We start from the raw sequence: 23316 nt of genomic DNA, 5'->3' as shown, positions 1-23316 counted from the left end.
TTCTTCTATTCTTTTATTTATTTCTGCTCTTATTATTTCTTTCCTTCTTCTGGCTTTTGGCTGTTTTCTTTTTTCTTCTCCTTTAGGTATAAGGTTATAAGCAGTTATATTTAAGTAGGTATTTTAAGAAAATATTTATTTTATTGAAGATATGATTGAAAATCATTTTTTTCCTCCTATACATTTCTTTAGAGGATCATCAAAAAGTAGTTCTTCATGTATTTCATTACTGATGTGAAACCTAGAAAGTATCATAAGTGTGGATATACTTGAGATATGGATATTTTCATCCAGTTGAATTCCATACCTTCCACAATGCACTTACTTATTTAAATCTTCTGGCAATTTAGGGTTTTTGTTTTTTTTTTTTGTTTTTTTTTTTTTTTTTTTTTTTTTAATTTTTTTTTCAACGTTTTATTTATTTTTGGGACAGAGAGAGACAGAGCATGAACGGGGGAGGGGCAGAGAGAGAGGGAGACACAGAATCGGAAACAGGCTCCAGGCTCCGAGCCATCAGCCCGACGCGGGGCTCGAACTCACGGACCGCGAGATCGTGACCTGGCTGAAGTCGGACGCTTAACCGACTGCGCCACCCAGGCGCCCCGGGTTTTTGTTTTTAATTAAATGCAGTATGTTTGTTTTTCACATGATACCCATGTGATATGACAGGAAGAACAATTCTTTGTTACATTCTTTTTGGCTATTATGTCTTCCACTCAAAAAAGGACTTCTAAACATTTGTTTATGTTAATAAAATTTTTTTAAGTTGAATATTGAGCATCAAATGACTTTACCCACCCCAAAAAAGTTGCAGAGACTTGTTTAGAAAAATCCTCCTTGTTTAGAAAAATCTCACTCATGAAGCCTTCATGCCATCATTATTAGTTAACATTTTAAGAAATGAACATATCTAGGTTCATAAATTGCTTTCTTAATTTCTCTTTCTGTTGCTTCATTATTAGTGTATAGAAATGCAACAATTTCTTTAGTGGGTATAATTTTCAAATATTTTTGATAACTATAATTTTAGGTGACTTTGGTCATATTACCTTAGAGCATCCATGTTTGCTCCAAGAGGATGCTGTGAAGTGCTTCGGTTATTTATGTGATCAAGAAGGTAAGAGAAAAGGACAAAACCAACTTAAATTCACATCAATATGACTTCCATTCCACAGTTTTCTCCTTCTTTGCCTACCCTTCTAGAAATCTTTTAAACAAAGTGTCCTTTTCTAAGGAACTTAGAAACTTTCTTAGAAACTTTTCTAAGTTTATTTAGTGAAAATAAGTATTTATAAATCCACTTAAATAGTCATGTATGAACTATAATATAATGCAATGAGCTCAACTGTTAACTCTCCCCTACTGCAAAACTCACTCTTTCTTCAGGAAATTCAGATACTGCTTGTGATATGTGACAGAGGGAAACCAAGTGAACATGTCCTTGGTCAATCTATGTATTCAATATTAATAAAGTTTTTAATAAAAATAAATTCAGATAGCTTTCTGCACTCTTTTTATACCTTCAGTGAATCTAGCCATTTTCTGGACCCCTACCCTAGTGCTTTCTAAAAATTCATACTGAAAAATAGGGCATGTTATATTTATAAATTCTGAAATTTTCTTTGAGTTAAATGTTGAACATCCAAATAGAGCCATTAAACTCTTAAATAGAAATAACAAACAATGTAATCTGACATTTATTAGGAAAAATATACATTTCAGTGAATGCAATTTGAATGTGAATATAAAAATAAAATCGCCAGGAAACAGAATCATTAATAGCTTTTAATTTGTACACATTGGAAAGGAAGTTGGAATGAAAGCAGCAAGTTATTGAACTTATTCATAAGGAGCAAACACTAATTTATTCTAGTTGTTAGTGTTAATATAGTCTGCAGCAGTGGACAAATCAATGTTAATTGAGTTCTAAAAGGAACACATGCAGGAAATAGCTTTCACTATAATGAACAGTGGGTACATATGAAAAGACAGCATTGATATTAAATACAGTTTAATTAAGTTCTGAATACGTTTATTAATAACATCAGAAATACTAGACAGAGTGAATAAATTATATACACACTTAAGGTTGTATTCTTTTTTTCCCAGCACTTTATTATGCAAACATTTGAACATGCAGCAAAACTGGAAAAACTTTTTAGTGAATAACCTAAACTCCATCACCTAGATTCTACCATTAACATTTTACTATAGTTCTCATTCATACTATCTATCTTTCTGTCTATTCATCCATGAATTCATCTTATTTTTTATTCATTTAAATTGCAAACATCTCACCAACTTCCTCAAATACTTTAGCATGCAGTTCTTTACTAAAAGTTATGTAAAATAAAGCACATATATTTTTAGTGTACATTCTCTGAGTTTTGATGAATGCATATATCTGTGTAGCCTAAACCTCTATCAAGATACAGAACATAACTCTCCACTCTAGAGTTACCTCCTTATCATTCCAGTCAACCCCCATTTCCACCCAAGACCATTATTGTAATATTGTGACTTATAAAAAAAAATATATATATATATATATATATATATATATATATATATATATATATATATATATATATATATATATATTGGGTCTTTATCCCTATATCTGGCAAAGAGCTCCTAAAACCCTTGGCATTTCCTCTAATGGCAGTGATAAGGCTTGCCTTTTCTTATGTGAATGAGGTGGCTTTTGGACACCACCTAAGAATGGTGTCTGGTCGTCAGTATAGCCAACCAGGTGATGAGACAGTTGGAACTTTCAGTCTTCCCTCCTGACATCCAGGGCAGGGAGAGGGGCCAAAGAATTGATTTCAGTCACAAATGTCCAATGATTTAATCAAACATACCTATGTGGGACACATGGGTAGCTCAGTCAGTTAAGCATCCGACTCGGTTTCGGCACAGGTCGTGATCTTATGGTTCATGGTTTTGAGCTCTGCATTGGACCTCTCCCACTTGCTCTCCTCTCTTTCTCTCAAAATAAATGAGTAAGCTTAAATAAAAGCATACCTATGTAATAAAGCTTCCATGAAAACATGAAAGGAGAGCTTCCAGGTTGGTGATCATGTGGAGATTTGGGGAGAGTGGAAGTTCCTGCATCTCTTCTTTCTGGCTCTTCCTGAGTGTTATCCTTTTGTAATAAACCATAATCTAGTAAGTAAAATGTTTCTGAGTTCTGAGCCACTCTAGCAAATTAATTGAACTCAGGGAAGGGGGTGGTTGGGACCTCCAATTGTCAGCCAATAGGCCAGAAGCACATGAAACAACCTGGACCTTTGGTATCTGAAAGAGGGAGAACAGCCTAGCAGTCCTGAGACTTTAACTTGTGCAATCTGATACTGTCTTTAGGTGGATAATGTTGTAATTAGGTTGAATTACAGGATACCCAGCTGGTGTTGGAACATTGCTTGGTGGGGTGGGAAAACTCCCCCACCGCCCAACACATACACTGAAAATTGGTGCTTAGGTTCAACTCGTTGAACTACTATGATTTTCCACTATAATTCTGCATATTTCTAAAAGTGATCAACTAAAGAAAAGAAATTACCACCTATTCAACTGCTGGGCTTTGATTTTCCAAAGACATTGATAATACTTTCTCTCATTAAAAGAAAAATATTTCAAAGTGTACTTGTGAAATATTTCTGCATCTTTCCAACAGTTGAGTAAAGACTGGAGTTGTTAAAGTAAATATTTATTTAAAGGGAGGTTATGTTTACTTGAAGATAGGAGCATTAGGCCACCTCCATCAAATCTCAGCTAGTTATCTTCATTATGGATGAACCATGGTCATCTACTTGATTATCTCACAAATTTAGATTCTGTTTTGAAATTTCTGGCTAACTCAATACCAACCATACAGTAGGTACACAATAAATATCTGTTAAATGGAATAAAAGAGTGACTAAAACAACAAAGAATGAGGAGGGAACTAACATTTACTAAGGGTTTAGAAATGTGACTAGCATTATGCTACATGTTTTTAAAATATCATCTTGCTTTTCTTTAAAGAAAAATCCTGCAAGTTAGGTACACTTTGTGAATGCTTTGTACATGATAAATGCTCAATATATCACAATAACCTAACTAAATGAATCACTATAACTGCTGAACTGTGCAGGCTGTAATTTACTCAAAGGTTTTAACCCCCAAGAACATCAGAGAAGCAATTGGATTACTCATGTGCAATAGGCTTAACACTAACCTTTTTATATCCACAAATTTTGACTGGACTAGAAAAGAGTAGTTCTAGAAACTTTTTAAAATTATGTAAACCATTGGCATTTGATGATACTGCTTTCTCCTAAAAAACATAAAAAACAACAACTTTATTTCAGGGTCAGAATTTTTCCTACTATAATTGGTAAGTTAAAAAAGCTACACAATTTCTGATGAGCATACATTTCTAGTATTCCATACCAAAAGCAATTCAATTTTAATATAACTATTTCAGAACTGCAATGGGAATTTATAAGGACATGCATTTTCAAGACCAAGCTGGAAAATTAATTTTAATCAGAATTGAGGGAGACCAGAACTGGACATCCACGATAAAATGATGTTTTTATACAACAAGTGAAAGAATCTCAATTTTCTATTTAAATGCTATTAACAAAGGGGGAAAAAAGCAAATTAAAAGGGCAAAATGAACAAATGAGTATACAAGATAACACTAAACAAAAAAATACTACACCATTACCACAAACTGCCAGATAAATATTTATCAAAATCTGGAAATAATTTTCACTGAGTGTAAGGCTGATGTCTGCTCATATTCATGCAGTCATCCAAGAAATATTTATTAAGCACCTTGTCCTGTGGCATAATAGGAAATTCCTTAAGGGCCTTTCGGTTACTTATAATACATTTTATAATGATTGTTGATTACAAATGAGGCCAGGAATTTGTTTTGCAGTAATAATTTAAAATGTGTATTGCCAGAAATTTATTGTTCAAGCTTAATGACTGATTGGCAAATTATATCTTTAAAAATATGTAACAACTCCTGGTGTTGATTTTGTCAGTTGAATAGTCAACTGTTAGAAATGACTTAAATGTTTCTAGTGTTTGAGTTGTACTGGTTGTTTAAGAGCACGTTTACAATATTTAAAAAGTGATTGAATCCATTTACAGATGTGAGTACATCTGTCACTAAATTAGGTTTGTTATTCTACTAAAATTCTATAAAGAAGCCTCAATTATAGTAATTATATAAGATGATTAAAAGTCTTAGACAAAGTTTGATTTATCTGGAATGAGTGTAAGGTATTCTTTGCCTATTTGTGCCCACTATTCTTCATGAGATGTTTCCCACAGTGGCTGCACCATTTTGCATTCGCACCAACAATGCACAAGACTTCCCTTTTCTCCAAGTCCTCGCCAACACTTGTCATTTGGATACCAGCCATTCTGACAGGTATAAGGTATTATCTCATTGTAGTTTTGATTTGCAATTTTCTGATGATTAGAGATGTTCAGCATCTTTTCATGTGTCTTTCTGATATCTGCAGGACTTCGTTGGAAAAAAGTGTCTATTCAGGTCTCTGCCCATTTTGTAATTGTGATCATTTGTTTCTTTGATGATGAGTTGTAGAAGTTCTTTATATATTTTGGATATTAACTCCTTATTGGGTATGTAATTTGTGAATATCTTCTCCCATTCAGTAGGTTGCCTTTTCATTTTATTAGTTTCTTTAATTGTGCAAAACTTTTACTTTGGTATAGTCCCACTAGTTTAATTTTACTTTTGTTTCCCTTCCCTTGGGAGACAAATCTAGAAAAATACTAAGGCTGATCTCAAGGAGATTACTATCTATATTTTCTTCTAGGAGTTTCATGGTTTCAGTTCTCACATTTAGGTCTTTAATTCATTTTGAGTTTATGTTTGTGTATGGTATAAGAAAGTCATCCAGTTTCATTGTTTTGCATGTAGATGTCCAGTGCTCCCAGCAACACTTATTGAGTAGATTTTTCCCCCACTGTATATTCTTGCCTCCTGTGTCATAGATTAATTGACCATATAAGCACGTTTATAAATTATTTTTATATTATACGTTTTGTAGTATATCTTTAAATCTGAAATTGTGATACTATCAGTTTTTGTTCTTTCTCAAGATCGTTGTGGCTCTTCAAGCTCTTTGGTGGCTCCAGACAAATTTTGGTATTATTTGTTCTAGTTCTATAAAAAATGCTATTGGTATTTTGATAGGAATTGTACTGAATATCTTTTATGTAGTATGGATATTTTAACGATATTAGTCTTATATCAGCATGCTATAATTTTCCACTTGTGTCATCATCATTTTTTTTTTTATCAATGTCTTATGGCTTTCAGAGTACTTGGTTAAATTTATTCCTAGGTATTTTATCACTTTGGTATAATTGGAAATGGGGTTGTTTCCTTGGTTTTCTTTCTGCTACTTTATTATTTCTGTATAGAATTGCAACAGATTTCTATACGTTAGTTTTATATCTTTCTAACATTACTGAATTAATTTAGCAGGTGTAATAGTTTTTTTGGTGGTATTTAGGATTTTCTGCAATATAGAATTTCAGGTCTCTAGTCAAAATTTTACCTTTCTCACCAATTTGTAAGCCTTTTATTTCTTGTCTGATTGCTGTGGCTAGGACTTCTAGTACTATGTTGAGTAAAAGTGCTAAGAGTGGACATCCTTGTCTTGTTCCTGATTTTAAAGGAAAAGCTCTCAGTTTTTCACCATTGAGCTTCATGGTAGGTGTAGGTTTCTTATATATGGTTTTGTTATGTTGAGATATGTTCTCCTTAAACCTTTGTTGAAAGCTTTTATTATGAATGGATTTGTATTTTGTCAGATGTGTTTTCTGCATCTATTGAGAGGGTCATGTGGTTTTATTCTTTCTTTTATGAATGTGATGTACCACATTGATTGACTTGGATATATCGAACCACCCTGGCATTTCTCCAATAAATACCCCTTGATCATGATGAATGATTTTTTAAATGTATTGTTAAATTTGGTTTGCAGTGGATTTCTGTACATTGTTTTTGTATCCTGCAACTTAATTCATTTCTCAATTGCCAAATTTTTTTTTGGTAGAGTCTTGAGGTTTTTTATGTACAGTATCATGTCATCTGAAAATAGTAAAAGTTTTACTTCTTTGTTACCAATTTCAATGACTTTTATTCTTTTTTCTTGTCTGATTCCTGTGGCTAGGACTTCCAGTACTGTGTTCAATAAAAGTGCTGAATGGACATTCTTGCCTTGTTCCTGATCTTAGGAGAAAGTTCTCAGTTTTTTACAAGTGCATATAATGTCAGCTGTGGGTTTTTCTTATATTGCTTTTATTATGTTGAGTATGTTCCCTCTAAACCTATTTTGTTGAGGGTTTTTAGCATGAATGGATATTTTACTTTGTCAAATGCTTTTTCTTCATCTGTTGAAATGATCATATGGTTTTGATCCTTTGTCTTACTGATGTGATGTATCATGTTGATTGATTTGTGAATATAGAACCATCCTTACTTCCTAGAAATAAATCCCACTTAATCATAGTGAATGATTCTTTAATGTATTGTTGGATTCAGTTTGCTGTTTTGTTGAGGGTTTCTTCATCTGTGTTCATCAGGGATATTGGCCTGTAGTTTTGTTTTTTTTTTTGGAGTGTCTTTATCTGGTTTTAGTATCAGAAGGGTGGATGCCTTTTATTTTATGCCAGATAGTGAAAAGATTTTTTGAAGCTCTACATAATATATTTCTTCAGAGAGTATTTATGTTTTCCTCTTTTAATAGAGGAAGATGATAATCTTGACCCAATCAGGGTCTAAACTGAATTGAGTTCGTGAGGCAGTTTTGACCATGCTCTGTTAAGATTCCAATTCATACCTGCTCTGACCATATGGATCTCTCAGGATTCCAACTGGAGCTTGTATGTTCACAAGGGAACCTCTCCATGATAGTAAATAAACTTGAATCTTTGATTTCTTAGTACTAGAAGCCTACAAAAAACTCAACTCTGCTATAGAAGACTTCTCACTGAGCTTATTAGCCTACTGCCATAGGCATCATTATTCAGTAAGTTGTCTTAAAAGGGGAAACCAGCTATAGTCAGTTTTTATTTTTCCCTTCCTGAGATTTTTGTCCCTTGAGTCTCCAAATTTGCCTCCTTAGCTATACAAGAGTCCAAAATCTCTGCTGATTTATCTCTCTGTGAAAAGCATCTCTCAACTTGATCAAAGACCAGATTATTTTCAACTTATTTCCTTATGCATAGATTCTGTGAATAGCCCCAGAAAAAGAGAAGCTGTACAATATCAGCTCACATCTTGAATGTTCCTACTTCCTGAGAATATTGGCACATTTATTCCTACTGCTTTCAGCAATAGACTTTATAAAAATTTTTTAATCCATTGTTCCTAGCTCTTGGTGGGATGACTTTTCTTCTTCAAACTATTTCCTTATGCCATGACTTCATTTATTTACTGTATATTTCACTAGTGACTATAGACTATGGTACAGGCACTGTTCTGGGTGCTGGGAATATAGTGATGACCTAAGATTCTACACTGACAGATTCTAGTGTAAATAATTAGACACTTAAAATATATACTAATAAATATGTACATTGTTAGATGGTGATGAATTCCTATGTTAAGAAGATACAGGGATAGAAAGTGATGATGCCATTTTATATGGGATGTTTAGAGAAGGTCTGTCTGGTAAGGAGCTATTTGATGACATAAATGAAGGTAAGACGTGTATGTCTGGACTGTGTGCTACTGACAGGGAATAGTTCCTGCAAAGCTAAAGCATTTTCATGTTTGGTGATTTTGAGGAACAAGTATGCTTGTAGCAAAGTGAGGGAGGTGAGGATTGGTGAGATGACAGAAGTAGCAGTTGGCACATTGAAACCAATTATTCCAGGGCTTCCATTTATAGATTACATTCCATTTAACAGAAATAGAAACCTATTCAGGGGTTGGTAGGAGAGACTATTTTATATTTAAGAAGATTAATTTGGCTTTTATTTAAAAAGATTAGTCTGTGATTTGTTCCACATAGTACAAGTGAGAAAAGTTGAATCTTTTGTAATCTTTCAGGTGAGATAGGTCAGTGGCCTGAACAATCTAATGCAGAGTGGAGAAGTGTGGACTTTTGAGCTAGACTGCCTGCATTCAAATGCCAACTTTGCTTATCATTACCTGAATAATCTGCTTAATCTGTCTGTACCTGAGTCCTGGGAAGGGCAGAAGAGGGTAGAATGGAAAGGATAAAGAGATTTAGATATAGTGTATTTGAGATGACAGCTGGACACTCAGTGGAAATGTAAATTACAGTCAGAAGCTCAGTGGGTAGGTCCAGGCTGGAACTAAATGCATGGGATAGACACGAATATGTACTATATTTGAAACTATGAGATTAGATGGGTTCCTCTAGGAATTCATTTATATAGAGATGAGTATCCATTAGGGGATCCAAGACTGACTAGTGAAGAAGAAGAAAACCACATGACAGAAATATCATGGGGACCAATGCTAGAATAGATTTCACAAAGGCGGGATGACCAACTGTGTCAAATGCTACAGATGGTGAATGGTCAGGTACGATGACTGAAATGACTGAAAAGTGACCATTTGAATTAGCAATGAGGTTGTTTTGACCTTACCGGCAGCAGTTATGGTAAATGGCAGGGAACAGAAGGCTGAATGAAGAGGGTTCAGAGAGAAAATGGGAGGGGATGAAAAAGTTGGTAAGTGAGACAGTTTGCTGGAAGGGAAGATGAGATCCCCTCTAATGATATACACGTCACTTTGATTTGATGAAGGTTAATTTTGATCCAGTCTCAGGCAGTAGGATTATGGTTTGGCTTATCTGTGTTGACTGACATGACTTTATGTCTCTACCTAGTCTAGTGAATACTCCCGTTATTGAACTCAAGATCTGAGTTGTTCGTTGAAAGGATTCACAGTATTCTCTTTCAAGTATGTGAAGGGTTGGCATCTTCTCTGCAGGAAGAGTGTTCTTGATGTCATAGAATTTGAATCTTTACAAGCAGGCCCAAGCTATAATTTTGCTGGGCAAAATTTCAATGGTTTATGCTGTATTACTTCAGCATTTAAGTTACCTTGCTAGCTGACTTCTAAGCAGTTATATCTCCACATGGTCTCTCATCCTCCATTAATCATTATGATAGCTATAATATTACATGGTATTGATTACACTGATGTCATGTTACCAAGATATTCTGAGATGTGGGGGAACAAGAGTGTAAGAACCGATACTTGTAAGTATTCTGTTTATCCGACATCTTTATTTAACATAAAAGTGTGCTAGGGCTTTCACTAACAAAATATGACAGACTGGGTAGCTTAAACAATAGGACTTTTTCTTACAGTGCTAGAGGCTAGAAGTCTAAGACCAAGATGTTAAAGAGTTTGGTTTTGTCTGAGGCCTCTCTCCTTGGCTTGCGGAAAGCTGGCCTCTTGCCATGTCTTCACCCAGTCTTTCTTCTGTGCACATATATCCCCTGGTGTTTCTTCATGTGTCCAAATTTCCTTTTTTAAGGACACCAGTCAGATTTGATCAGGGCCCATACTAATAATCAACTCTTTAAAGGCCTCATCTCTAAATATTCCATATTCTGGGGTACTGGGGATTAGGGATTCAATATATGGAGTTTGGAGGAACACAATTCAGCCCACGACCTATGGTAACCTGTTGTATTAGTGCATATTTTAAAAGAAAAGGGAAAAAAATTGATAGAGGCAATTTTAAAACCAGTAGGAAGCCTCAGAACTTGAACCAAATGACAGCTAGAAAAACTAATACGTTAATAAGTAATATTTATTAAACCTCTATGCAATAGGTGTGTGTGTGTATGTCTATACACACACATATAAATATATATATGTGTGTGTGTGTATATATATATATATATATATATATATATATATGTATAAAATTAGTCATCACAAAATGCCTACCAGATAGGTATTATTCCCAGTTCTCAGATAAGGACATTTAGATTCTGAACACTAATCCTATAATTCATAAAAGGTCTTAAATCTATAGAGTTATCTGAATTATTAAGTTTACATTCAACATATGATACCATAGCAGAGAGGATAGGAATATACAATACTAGCTTAGAACATTTGCAATAAAAATAACTGAGATATAAAACAGATAAACTTTCGTTACCTGTAATATTCATTTCTGTGCTTTGCATTTCCAAATGATTAGAGATAAACGTACACATGACAGAAAACTGTTCGCGTTATAAACATAATTCTTCTTGTTTTAATGTTTGTGAGAGAGAGAGAGAGAGAGAGAGGAGAGGAGGGGAGGGGAGGGGAGGGGCGGGGCAGAGTGAGGTGGAGACATAGAATCTGAAGCAGGCTCCAGGCTCTGAGCTGTCAACACAGAACCCGACACGGTGCTTGAACTCATGGAACACAAGATCATGACCTGAGCTGAAGTAGATGCTTAACTGACTTAGCCACCCAGGTGCCCCTAATTCTATCTTTTGACGAGTGAATGATAATTATCAAACTTTTGGTGCAGATAGTTTTAAGATAAAGTTTTTTTTTTTTTTTTTTTTTAATGTAATCTCTATACACAATGTGGGGCTCATACTTCACAACCCCGAGATCAAGAGTAGTATGCTCTACCAGGGTGTCCCATAAGATGGTAAAAGTTTAATCATCTTTTCTCCAGAGGAATTATCAAAAGTTTGAGCAAACATGAAAATATCTGAACAGTACAATCTCTTCAAATAAATTTGATGCATTTTCAAAAATATTTCCTTTTGCAATATACAGTTATGTGTATTTTAGAATTATAAATTGTCCTCTAAACAATGCAAACTGGCAGCTATTAATGTACACAAGTCATATTTTGCTTCAATTACTTGTGCTTAGTTCTGAATTCTCAATGCCATTTGGATAAATCGTCAGGTAGTGATTTGTTTAGAGGTCAAATATTTAAAATCCATGCCTTGTAATTAATCTTAGGGCTATAGAAATGAAAGAGGACCATCAATATGTTTGTGTCACATCTGTGTATATTAATCATTTAAAATAACAGAATATTCATAATGATGTTTGGAAAAAATGAAAGCTTGTTTGAAGTATATATAATAAATTCAAATGATTAAAAAAGAGAAAAGGTAAGATGATCAGATTTATTTCTAAATAACCTTTAACTTCAGAAAATAATCACATTCAAGTGAACTTGTAAAACAACTGAATTTTTATTCAAAATATGAGATGTCATCGTTAGCCCTTATCTTACTCTTGAAAAATGGAGACAAACATACAGGAAAGGAAGGGAAACAGAGCTATTTGATTCTAAGCTCAAGTTTCAAAAGTCTTCAGAGAAGGCAGGTAAAAAACTCCAGCTACTTTCCCATGGTCAATTATAGTCCATATGCCTCATCCCATAAATATTATAATTTATTAGGGATAATAGTTTTAGGTTCTTTTTCCTAAGTACCATGATTTCTTGCTTTACATGAAGGCTCCCCAGCGCTGCCACCTATTTCATAAACTGACCTGCAGTTTCTTTCGAATTTTTTTTTTTAATCAGTACAGATTTAAAGAATAAATATCACACCTCCATGGTAAACTATTTTATCACCACCAAATAGAAGTGATCAGTATTTTACAAGGAAGAAATTCAGAGTATTTAAGAGTACATTCCTATACAATGACCAGACTCACAGAAGTATGGGCTTTCGTATAACAGATTCTGAAGAAGACCCTGAAAAGGGGGGTAAAATAAGTGGCTGAAATAAGATAATTTTAATCAAACCTCATCAGACCTAACAAAATTCTTAGGAAATGGATGAAACGCGCTGTCGCTAAAGTGAACTATACTTAGTATCGTCTGTTGGAGGAAAACCACCAACTCAGTAGCTGACCCTAATGTGGAGGCAAAAAACAGAGGGCTTTATCATTTATTAGGCACAGGAGGAGACTACTTTTTTTTTTTTAAAAGAGACCTGATTAAATGTGAACTGGTAGCTGCCAAAAGTGGGGTAAACTATCCCCCACTCTAAAATGGCCATGTGTTGTATATTTCCAGTTAATTATGACGTTGTGGAGAAAGAGATCACAACCTTACTTAAAATAACAAGAAATGAAATACAAGGTAAAGCAATGACAAAAAAAAATTAAAACACAGTAACAAAACCGTGTGATAATGAATTTGTACAAAATCCATAGTAAGGAATTTTAAAAAAATGTACACAGCAACAGTCAGTGCAAATGGCAACCATGCCAGGTCTTCAATGCAGTGTTAAGTTTCTTCTCAGCAGCCACCTGCGAAGAACTGGAGAGTAGTGAATGCACACCATGGATGGTTCCCTAACACCATAAGTAAGTGTGGCCAGTGCCATGATTCGTGTTTGTTGGCTGAACATTACCTTGGGAAGCAGTCACTAGACTTTTTTTCTTACCAGGCAGTTCCTCATTAATAAGTTCTGGTCCATAGTGAACTAGAATGAATCTTAATGGACCTCCTTGGTTTTTTGTTAACTCTTGCTTCATTTGAAAACTCCAATGTTTGACAGGCAGCCACTAAAATAAATCCTTCCTCTTTACAACTTCCCTTTCTTTTCCATATGATGTAAACCTAAAAACATGGTAACTTAATATACAAGGTTTCTCAAAGTGCAAAATGTGATACATATAGTTTCATAGGCTTCAGTTAAAACATTTTATACAATACAGTACAGTTTGAGATTTCTGCTCATAAATTACACCATTCAACAGACAACTACTGTAAAAGCCTGGCTGACTCACAGTAACCCAATGCCTTCTTACACAAGGTTAATACACTTAAACGGTACAAATTTTGTTCAGGCCAAAAAAACCATAATCTTACACTTATCACATATGTACACATACATTTTAAAATGCTATTTAAATGCTTATGTATAGCTAGACAAATCTCACAAACCATGAATTACTGTTTGGTTTCTGGTTTGCACGCAAACACTGTATACAATATTACAAAAAAATAATCTGCAAAACTATTTTATCTCTTTCTGCAAGACCTGCTCATCCTGTAAGTCTTTTGGAAGGGCTCTTGTCCGTTGCAGAACCAGGCTAAGTTCTTCAATAACCTTTGATGGTAACTTACTATCAGAGTCTAAAACAGCTTTGCCATTGCTGTCCTCGGGTTTCCTCCATGTCTTGAGGGCTTTCTGGCTTTTCTGTTGCCCATGAAGGACCTCAGCCTCCGTGTCCTCCAGACAGTTGAAACTCCGATGTTTTCTGGTTCTAGTTCGAAGTTTCTCGTCCTTGTGCTCCAGGCACTGGGCCACCATGGAGGCTCTCTCCCTTAAGCTGACATCCCCAAGCTCTTGGTCACGCTTTTCACTGAGCCTCAGCCGTTCCAGCTCTGCTCTCGCACTCTGAAAATAAAATACAACATCTCAGGAGAAAGCAGGATTCGGTACAATTTACATTGAAAACACATTCCAGGGGCGCCTGGGTGGCGCAGTCGGTTAAGCGTCCGACTTCAGCCAGGTCACGATCTCGCGGTCCGTGAGTTCGAGCCCCGCGTCAGGCTCTGGGCTGATGGCTCAGAGCCTGGAGCCTGGTTCCGATTCTGTGTCTCCCTCTCTCTCTGCCCCTCCCCCGTTCATGCTCTGTCTCTCTCTGTCCCAAAAATAAATAAACGTTGAAAAAAAAAAAAAAGAAAACACATTCCACAGAAATGTGCATGCTTCTTATTTTGAGCTTATTTCTGTGACTTAGGTTCTAACTTTACTTTGACACAAGTGGCATGTCAGAATTCACTGACCAAGAGATCAATACAGTCATCTTACAGGTATAAAATCAAATGAAAGGTAGACCATGGAAATTCATTTTAACATACACTTAAATTATAGCTTCAAAGAGGTCTCTCAGGTTATTCAGATTGACTCTCATCACCTTTTTAAAAAAATTTATTTAAATCCAAGTTAGTTAAATAGTGTAATAATGGTTTCAGAAATAGCAGTTAGTGATTCATCACTTACATAAAACACCCGGTGCTCATCCCAACAAGTGCCCTCCTTAATGCCAACTGCCTATTTAACCCATCCCCCGACCCAACACCCCTCCAGCAACTCTGTTTGGCCTCTGTATTTAAGTCTCTTATGGTTTGCCTCCCTAGTTTCACCTTATTTTTCCTTCCCTCCCCCTATGTTCATCTGTCTTGTTTCTTAAATTCCACATATGAGTGAAATCATATATTTATCTTTCTCTGACATTTTGCTTAGTATAATACATTCTAGTTCCATCCACATTGTTGTAAATGGCAAGATTTCATTCTTTTTGTTGGCCAATATTCCATTGTATGTATGTATGTATGGGTATATACCACCTCTTCTTTATTCATCAGTCAGTGGACATTTGGGCTCTTTCCGTAATTTGGCTATTGTCAATAGTGCCGCTATAAACATTGGGGTGCATGTGCCCCTCTGAGTCAGCATTTTTGTAGCCTTTGGATAAATACCTAGTAGAGCAATTACTGGGTTGCAGGGTAGTTCTATTTTTAATTTGTTGAGAAACCTCCATACCGTTCTCCAGAGTGGCTGTACCAGTTTGCATTCCCACCAGCAGTGCAAAAGAGAATTCTTTCTCCGCATCCTTGCCAACATTTGTTGTTTCCTTATTTGTTAATGTTAGCCATTCTGACAGGTGTGAGGTGGTATCTCATTATGGTTTTGATTTGTATTTCCTGATGATGAGTGATGCTGAGCATCTGTTCCTGTGTCTGTTAGCCATCTAGATGTCTTCTTTGGAAAAGTGTCCATATCTTTTGCCCATTTCTTCACTAGACTGTTAAGTTCTTTATAAATTTTGGATAGGAACCCTTTTTCTGATATGTCGTTTGCAAGTATCTTCTCCCATTCTGTCAGTTGCCTTTTAGTTTTGTTGTTTCCCTGGCCTCTGGAGACAAGTCTAGTAAGAAGTTGCTGTGGCCGAGGTATTGACTTTCATTTCAAACTTGCCTCTTCCAATTCATTTCTGCTTAAATGTGTCATATGTTGGTATATGTGTAATTCCTACAGTGTCATGTATGTGGCTATAGGATTTGGGGATACACCCTATACTTGTACTACAGCCCCCTCTTTGAGACTCACAGTACATATTAGTATATTAAAGATGTTGAGCAGGTCTATGGCAGAGAAATATGTTTGACTTCTTTTTCTGCTCTTTTCCTCCTCCTCTAATACCCGACCAGTGAAATCCTTCCTCCCACACAATGTCTTTTAGAACCCTGCAGATCCAGTCTTTCTGAAAATACTGAAATAACTGAAAATACTGAAATTAATGTGTATTAATATATAACTTAAATATATTCCTATTAAATATAAATATTAAATATAAATTGATAATATTAAATAAATATATATTTATGAATTAAAACTCACTTTTGGATCCGGGAATTAGAGCACACTTTCATTTGCTGAACTATAAAGGCGTGCTTTCTTAACTAGTGTTCAGGATGTCTTATGACTGGGCAATTTCTGGCATAAAGAACTCTCATCAGATCATCAAAGAGTTAGGGGATATAGCTCAGGGGTAGAGCATCTGACTGCAGATTATCAGAGCACAACAACTGAATAAAGTGTAAGACAGAGGAACAAACAACAGACAGTCAAGCTTATGGCAGTGTGGACCCACTGAAAAAGGAAGGATACCCAACAAACTGGATCAGAGTGTAGGTGGAGTAGAAAAAAAAGTTATTTTTCTTTTCACAAGAAGAATTGAAGAAATGTCTTTGAAAGTTCCCTGGTAAAAGGTGCAAAACATAGAAAGCAAATATCTGAAGGAGAATTTGAGTTATGAATGTTGAAACAAGATGAAATTTTAATCTGGTATTATGTGTGACACTGAGTAGCATAAATGGAAGAGACACTCAATATAATTATGTTTAAAAGTTTTCTCCGCAGTGCTTACTCGTGTGATTATCCGAATGCCCTGCTACCAAGTTGACTCAATGCAAGCAGGGGGTTTTGATTTGTTCACCGAATGTGAACCCAGTATAGTGCCTATACTTATGATATGATTGATAACTTTTCAAATATTGAATAAAGGTTTAAAATTTTTCAAATATGTAACACAGTTTTTTATTTTCTTAAATTCCATTCAATCCAGACATGAAATTAAAACATACAAACTCAGGCTGAATATAAATATTTTCACAAATATATTTTATAACCTGGAGTTTTGTGAAAAAAATTATGCTTATATATCTCAGGGAAATACATTTCATCTGCTCTAAAAACTGATGAAATATTTAGTACCTAGCTTAATTCCAAAGTTTCATTAGACTACGTTAAAATATGGAGACAGCTGTGATGTTTGCACCATGTGAATGTAATTAATGCCACTGAACTACACTTAAATAGGATTAAAATGAACAGTTTTATGTTACGTATATTTTACCAAAACAAAATACCCCTCCCCCAAGGTGAAAGATGAATGAGAATGATGGCTAACCAGCATAGGGATACGACTGGGAGTTTATAAATAAATATTAACCACGGTAAGACTTACTTGGCATCTATTACCCAGGGAAAATTAAGGAGCAATATAGACTTTTTTTCTTATTGAAGTATAGTTGACACACAATGTTACATTAGTTTCAGGTGTACAACATAGTGATCTGACAAGTCTATGTTATGCTGTGCTCACCCCAAGTGTAGCTACCATCTGTCATCCTACAACACTATTACACTGACTATATTCCCTGTGCTGTGCTTTTACTCCCATGATCTTTTAGTATCTCCCTCTCCCCTTTATCCATTTTGCCCATTCCCAACCCTCCTCCTTTCTGGAAACCATCAGTTTGTTCTCTGTATTTATGGATAGGTTTCCGTGTTTTGTTTTTTAGACTCCACACAGAAGTGAAATCACATGGCATTTGTCTTTCTCTGACTTGTTTCATTTAGCACCACATCTTCTATGTCCATCCATGTTGTTGCAAATGAAGATTTCATTTTTTATGGCTGAATAATATTCCACTGTATACATACATAACACTTCATCTATTTAGCTATGGACACTTGGGCTGCTTCCATAATTTGGCTATTATAAACAATACTTCAATAAACACGGGGGCATTTATCTTTTTGAATTAATGTTTTCATTTTCTTTGGATAAATACACATTAGAATTACTAGATAGTATGTTTAATTTTCTGAGGAACTTCCATGCTGTTTTCCATGGTGGCTGCACCAATTTACATTCCCACCAACAGGGGAGTGTGCACCAGGGTTCTTTTGTCTCCACAGTCTCATCAACACTTGTTATTTGGGTACTAGCCATTTTGACTGGTGTAAGGGGTTATTTTATTGTGGCTCTGATTGGCCTTTCTCTGATAATTAGTGATGCTGAGCATCTTTTCATGTGTCTGTTAGCAATCTGCAAGTCTTCCCTGGAAAAATATCTATATAGAAGTGTTTGATGGGTAAGATTCTAGATCACCATTTCCTGCTTGAACTGCTCATCATTCTTCATTGCTTATTATTTGTTTTACAAATATTCTTAAAAAATTTTTTTTGAAACAATTATCCCATATTGTCTTCCAAGTTCCTTATCCTTTTGATTCAAATGTTAACTATGCAGTAGGCATTATTCTAATAAATTCTCAACTATGATATCATTGAATCCTCACAATAGCCATATGAGGTAGAGCCTTTTATTATCCCTACATGCTTGCAGATAAAGAGGCTGAGTACAATGAACTCCGGAGGTAGCCAAATCACAGGTAGGATCTAGTATGTGCATTTTTTTTTTTAATGTTTATTTCTGAGAGAGAGAGAATCCAAAGCAGGCTCCAGGCTCTGAGCTGTGAACACAGAGCCATGAGATCATGACCTGAGCCGAAGTAGGATGCTCAACTGACTGAGTCACCCAGGGGCCCCTCTGGTATGTGCATTCTTAAGTACCATGTTTGCCACTCGTGTGTGATCTCCTTTGGCCCATTTCTTTCTCTGGCTTATTCAGCTAGCTCACTACTAATTCACTCAATTAATTTTGGAAGTGGATTTTTCCAGGATGACTGCCTGCCTGAGTGAGGTATTCTCCTCCAACTTTCAATAGAACCTCATGAAACCAAGACATGAAATGGGGCATTACCAAATGGCCAAAGCACCAAATTTGCCAATCTGCCAACACCTTGTTTGAAAAACAGTTCTTGAATACATCCATTGATGTGACTATGAATATATCCCATTTAGCAGTATTTTAAGCCATTTTCCATTTTTAAAACAAAGGACCAAAAGTGATTATTTTATAAATGTATTTTCTTAAATATTTACATGAATCTAATTCTGTAACAAACATTTTAATGGTTAATATGCAATTTTCAATTTCTATTAATAGTGTTTTAATGCTTTTTAAACTTTCAATGTTTTCCCAACACTAGAGCATTTAAAATCTTTCTCTGCCAAATTTGTTGAATCACCCCATGTGCAAAATTTATAAAAAGGTTAATTTAGCTTAATTGTTCATAAATTTTCTAGCAGTTAAGATTTCATGGAATTAAGAGCTTATCACAAGGTCTTTATAGTTTGGAGTTTATCAGTTTTCTGATCTTAAGTATGATAAAAAAGAAAAAAATTGTCTCTGAAATTCTGGATTTGAGAATAGTTAACAAATTATTATACTATATATTTAGTCATCATCCTAATCCTATACTGGATACTGGTTAATGTCTTTTGATTTGCTTTGCTCCATAACTCATCCCAAGGCAATGTCAGAAGAAGCTGGGGTAACAGGTTTGTCTCGTTTGTTTAAACTGTTTCCTAATGTGAGTTCCTGGGAAATGGGACTCTTAGAATTTTGAAATTCTAGATTATTTTAGGAACCCATAATTGTGCAGAATGCTTAAAAAAATTTTTTTTAATGTAAGTGCAGAAGGAAATAAACCGGTATTTCAAAGCTTTTATCTTTTAGTGAAGAGGAATATTATTACATTGGGATAAATGTTCAAGGAAAGATATACATAGAAAAAAATTTTAAATCTGATCACTAAGTTAAAATAGCTTTAGTCTTTTAAAATTTAAGAGAGAGATTCAAACCACTCAGTCCCAAACCTAGGCTTGAAGAACTTTTTTTTTTTTTTTTTTTTTTTTTGCTTGGAGGGGCTCAACTAAAGCACTGAAACATGCATTATTCCCAAAGCATCTAATGAGGTTTAAGTGCAAACAGCTCATGTCCTTTCCTGAAGAGACTAAACTTCAAGTGAAGAGTGATGCTACTTATGTTCTCCCTGCCCCTGCCCCTCAAGGTGAGAAGGAGAACAAAGCCGCTGTCCTGAAAGATGCCACATCATTTTTACTGATGCTCAGGGGTCATCCTGCAGTTCCTTAAATTAACTGCGACACCGCATCAGTTCCCAAACCACTGGGATTTGACTGTGTTACTAGAAAGTATAGTTACTATGGATCCAGACATAATTGGCCCTGGGCTCATCCTAAACGTGTTAGAAGTGAACTTGTATGACTAATTTGAGACTGTAATTTTACCATATGGACCTCTGAATACATATTTAAAGTTGCCTATGTTACAGATAGTAAGTGGTATTATGCATATTTAATTGCCCTGCCAATGACATTATTAAAACTCTTTAAGAAAACTTAAGATATAAAACTTAAAGAGGATCATAGGGTTATTCATACATAATGTTTTCTTGCAGGATATGATTTGTATACCATGCTTTCCAAAGATTACTGTTGAGTTTTTGAAGCCAGTTATAATTAATATAAAACAAATAAATTCTGAACCTACCTCAATATTTTTCCTGGCTTGGGTTGCACTTTTCTCATGCTGGATTGGAATTAGAGGCAAACCTCCGATTTTGGGATTTTTGGTTATAGAACGTTTTCGTTCCTTTCCAGCTGGTGGCAATATGTCATTTTCATGCTGTGGAAACACAATTTCTCGCTGTTGGTGTGTTATTTTATTATGTAGTAGATCATGTTACAGTTACTTGGCTCCTTTTCCATATTTCCAAATCAAATGATCTGCTTTCCATGAGAATGCCATTTGTAACTATGATGTTGACTCTGGTAGCAGCATTGCTTGAGGATGTAAAACTCTTAAGTGAACAGAACTTTGAGGTCTCCATTCAAAGTTTCAAATACATGGCTTATGTACTACTTATCAAATCAAAAGGAGGAAAATATTTGATGAAACTGGCAAATCTCTTTGTGGGAGAAAAATAACACACTTGTCTATTTTTCTAGGCCCTGTAATCAAAGTAACTATGCACATATTTTCTCCCTCTACTAAAGACAATTTTAGTGTAAAAACAATTTGACCATATAGACCTCAAATCAACCTAAGGCATGGCCATCAGAAACATCAGCCTCATTTTATGACCTTTTGAAAAATGTTACTTTTTCATCTAATTGAATTCCAAAGAAATTACCTTGCACACAGACATTTATACTGAAAATCATTGTACAACCGAGTATGGCACATTTGTTCTCAAATTATTGACTACATATTCTGGCCAACTGAGCAATTATAGATATGACTGGAGAAAAATTAATTTTGCATTGGGGAGAAATATCCACAGGTAAAAATATAAGCTCTTGAGTGATAAATCCATCAGATATGCATATAAAAGAAAAATATTTAAAGAATTTTTCTACTCCTCAGGGTAGATTAACTTTCCAGAAGTTGGCAAAAGGAAATTGATTTTCAGACAACAATCTATGAAAGAACTACAGAATACCAATTATAAAATGATAAGCTTTATGGATGTTCTGTTGAAATGAAAGCCTTTTGGTAAACTGTCTAGCTAAAACCTATTCTTTTTTTCTCTATTAAGATTCAGCGCATTCCTGCCTTTTATTTCAATTAGTATCTTAATGTATTTTACAGCAAAGGATTCAACAAGTATTTGCTGTGTACCCATATATAATGGCAAGATTATATTGAGGGACATACACCAGACTTTGTGATTATCAGTGTATATAATCTCACAACATATATACTACATATAAATAAAATCTCATTTAATCTTCAATGATCCTACAGTGCAGATCTTTATTATGAGACTGAGTGTATATGCATCAGATCTACCCTTGAGTTTTAGTGAAGTGTTTATTTTGGCTCAGCAAATCTATAATGGTAGATTATAAAATATTTCAGAGAGAAAGTTACAAGCTTCATAATGCTATTTTTATGTCAAAGCCCTAAACTTGGTAAAAGTAATTTTGATATTATATAATTGGGATGTTCCCAACATGTAAAGCTAAAAGAAAACTGGCTGGAAAGGAATTCACTAACCCTATGGATTATGCTTACACTTTATACAGTACATGTGTTAAATGATAGAGAAATCAAAGAGCAAACACAGTCTTGCTTTTTCTGATGTGATATACACAGTGTTCTGTGTACTGGCTAACTAGTTCTTATCAGATGAATCCAAGAGGTATTTTCCCCAACAGTACAAAACACTGTATCTGAGTAATATATTATGACATTCATAGTTTTCTATAAATGATCTTAAAGGTCCTACACTTTATGGATCACATGGCTGAGGATCATACTTTCATTATTATAACCAGTGATCACACCCCAAAATCTTCAGTTCTGTCTCCCACTATTTTTTCCCCATCCTTCCAGCCTTGAGGTATAACTGACAAAACTGTGAGATATTGAAAATGTGCAATGTGACAATTTGATATATGTATACATTGTGAAAGAATTCCCCCCAATTAAGTTAATTAATACATCTATCACCTCACTTTTTTTTTTTTTTGGTGAAAACATTCAAGTTCTAGTCTTAGCAAATTTCAATTATACAATACAGTATTAACTGTATCAACAGTGACCATTTTTTATATTTGATCTTCAAACCTTATTCATCTTATAGCTGAAAGTGTGTAAACCTTCACCTATTCTCCCTACCCACCCAGCAACCACTTTGTTGTGTCTATGAGTTAAACTTTCATTTTTAAATTCCACACGTAAGTGATACTTGCAGTCTCTGTCTGGCTTATTTCACTCAGCATAATGTCCTCCAAATTCATCCATGTTGTCAAAAATGACAAGACTTCTTTCTTGTTTGAGGGTGAATAATATCTGAATGTGTGTGGGGGAGCATATACATACACACACGGATCTTTATCCATTCGTCCTTAGACACGTAGGTCATTTACATACCTTGGCAACTGTGAGTAATGCTGCAATGAACGTGAGGTGAGCCTGCCTCTCTCTCTTCCTGACCCTGACCTCTTACAACTTAATTCAGCTTCATTCACCCCTTTAGACTCCTTAAGACCTCCAAATCCATTCTCTTACTTCTC

At 35.0% G+C, this 23316-nt stretch overlaps 1 protein-coding gene across 5 annotated transcripts in view; it reads right to left on the bottom strand.

Annotated features, from left to right (window-relative positions):
- Positions 1–12219: 12219 nt before the first annotated feature.
- The window catches only part of ARAP2 (ArfGAP with RhoGAP domain, ankyrin repeat and PH domain 2), a 222008-nt gene continuing 210911 nt past the window's right edge, over positions 12220–23316 (bottom strand). For all 5 annotated transcript variants that reach the window (XM_086705258.1, XM_086705256.1, XM_086705260.1 and 2 more), the window contains 2 exons: positions 20786–20920; positions 12220–14409 (listed from right to left, as the gene is read on the bottom strand). In XM_086705258.1, coding sequence (XP_086561384.1) covers positions 14026–14409; positions 20786–20920 — 519 coding nt within the window. In that variant the 3' untranslated portion in view covers positions 12220–14025. The remainder of the gene's footprint in view (positions 14410–20785; positions 20921–23316) is intronic.

Source organism: Puma concolor, chromosome B1 (genome assembly GCF_028749965.1).
Source record: "Puma concolor isolate L17-30 chromosome B1, mPumCon1.1.hap2, whole genome shotgun sequence".
In the NCBI taxonomy this organism is placed as follows: Eukaryota; Metazoa; Chordata; class Mammalia; order Carnivora; family Felidae; genus Puma; species Puma concolor.
Note: the sequence above shows the minus strand (reverse complement) of the source record. Positions and strands in the feature narration are given on the sequence as shown.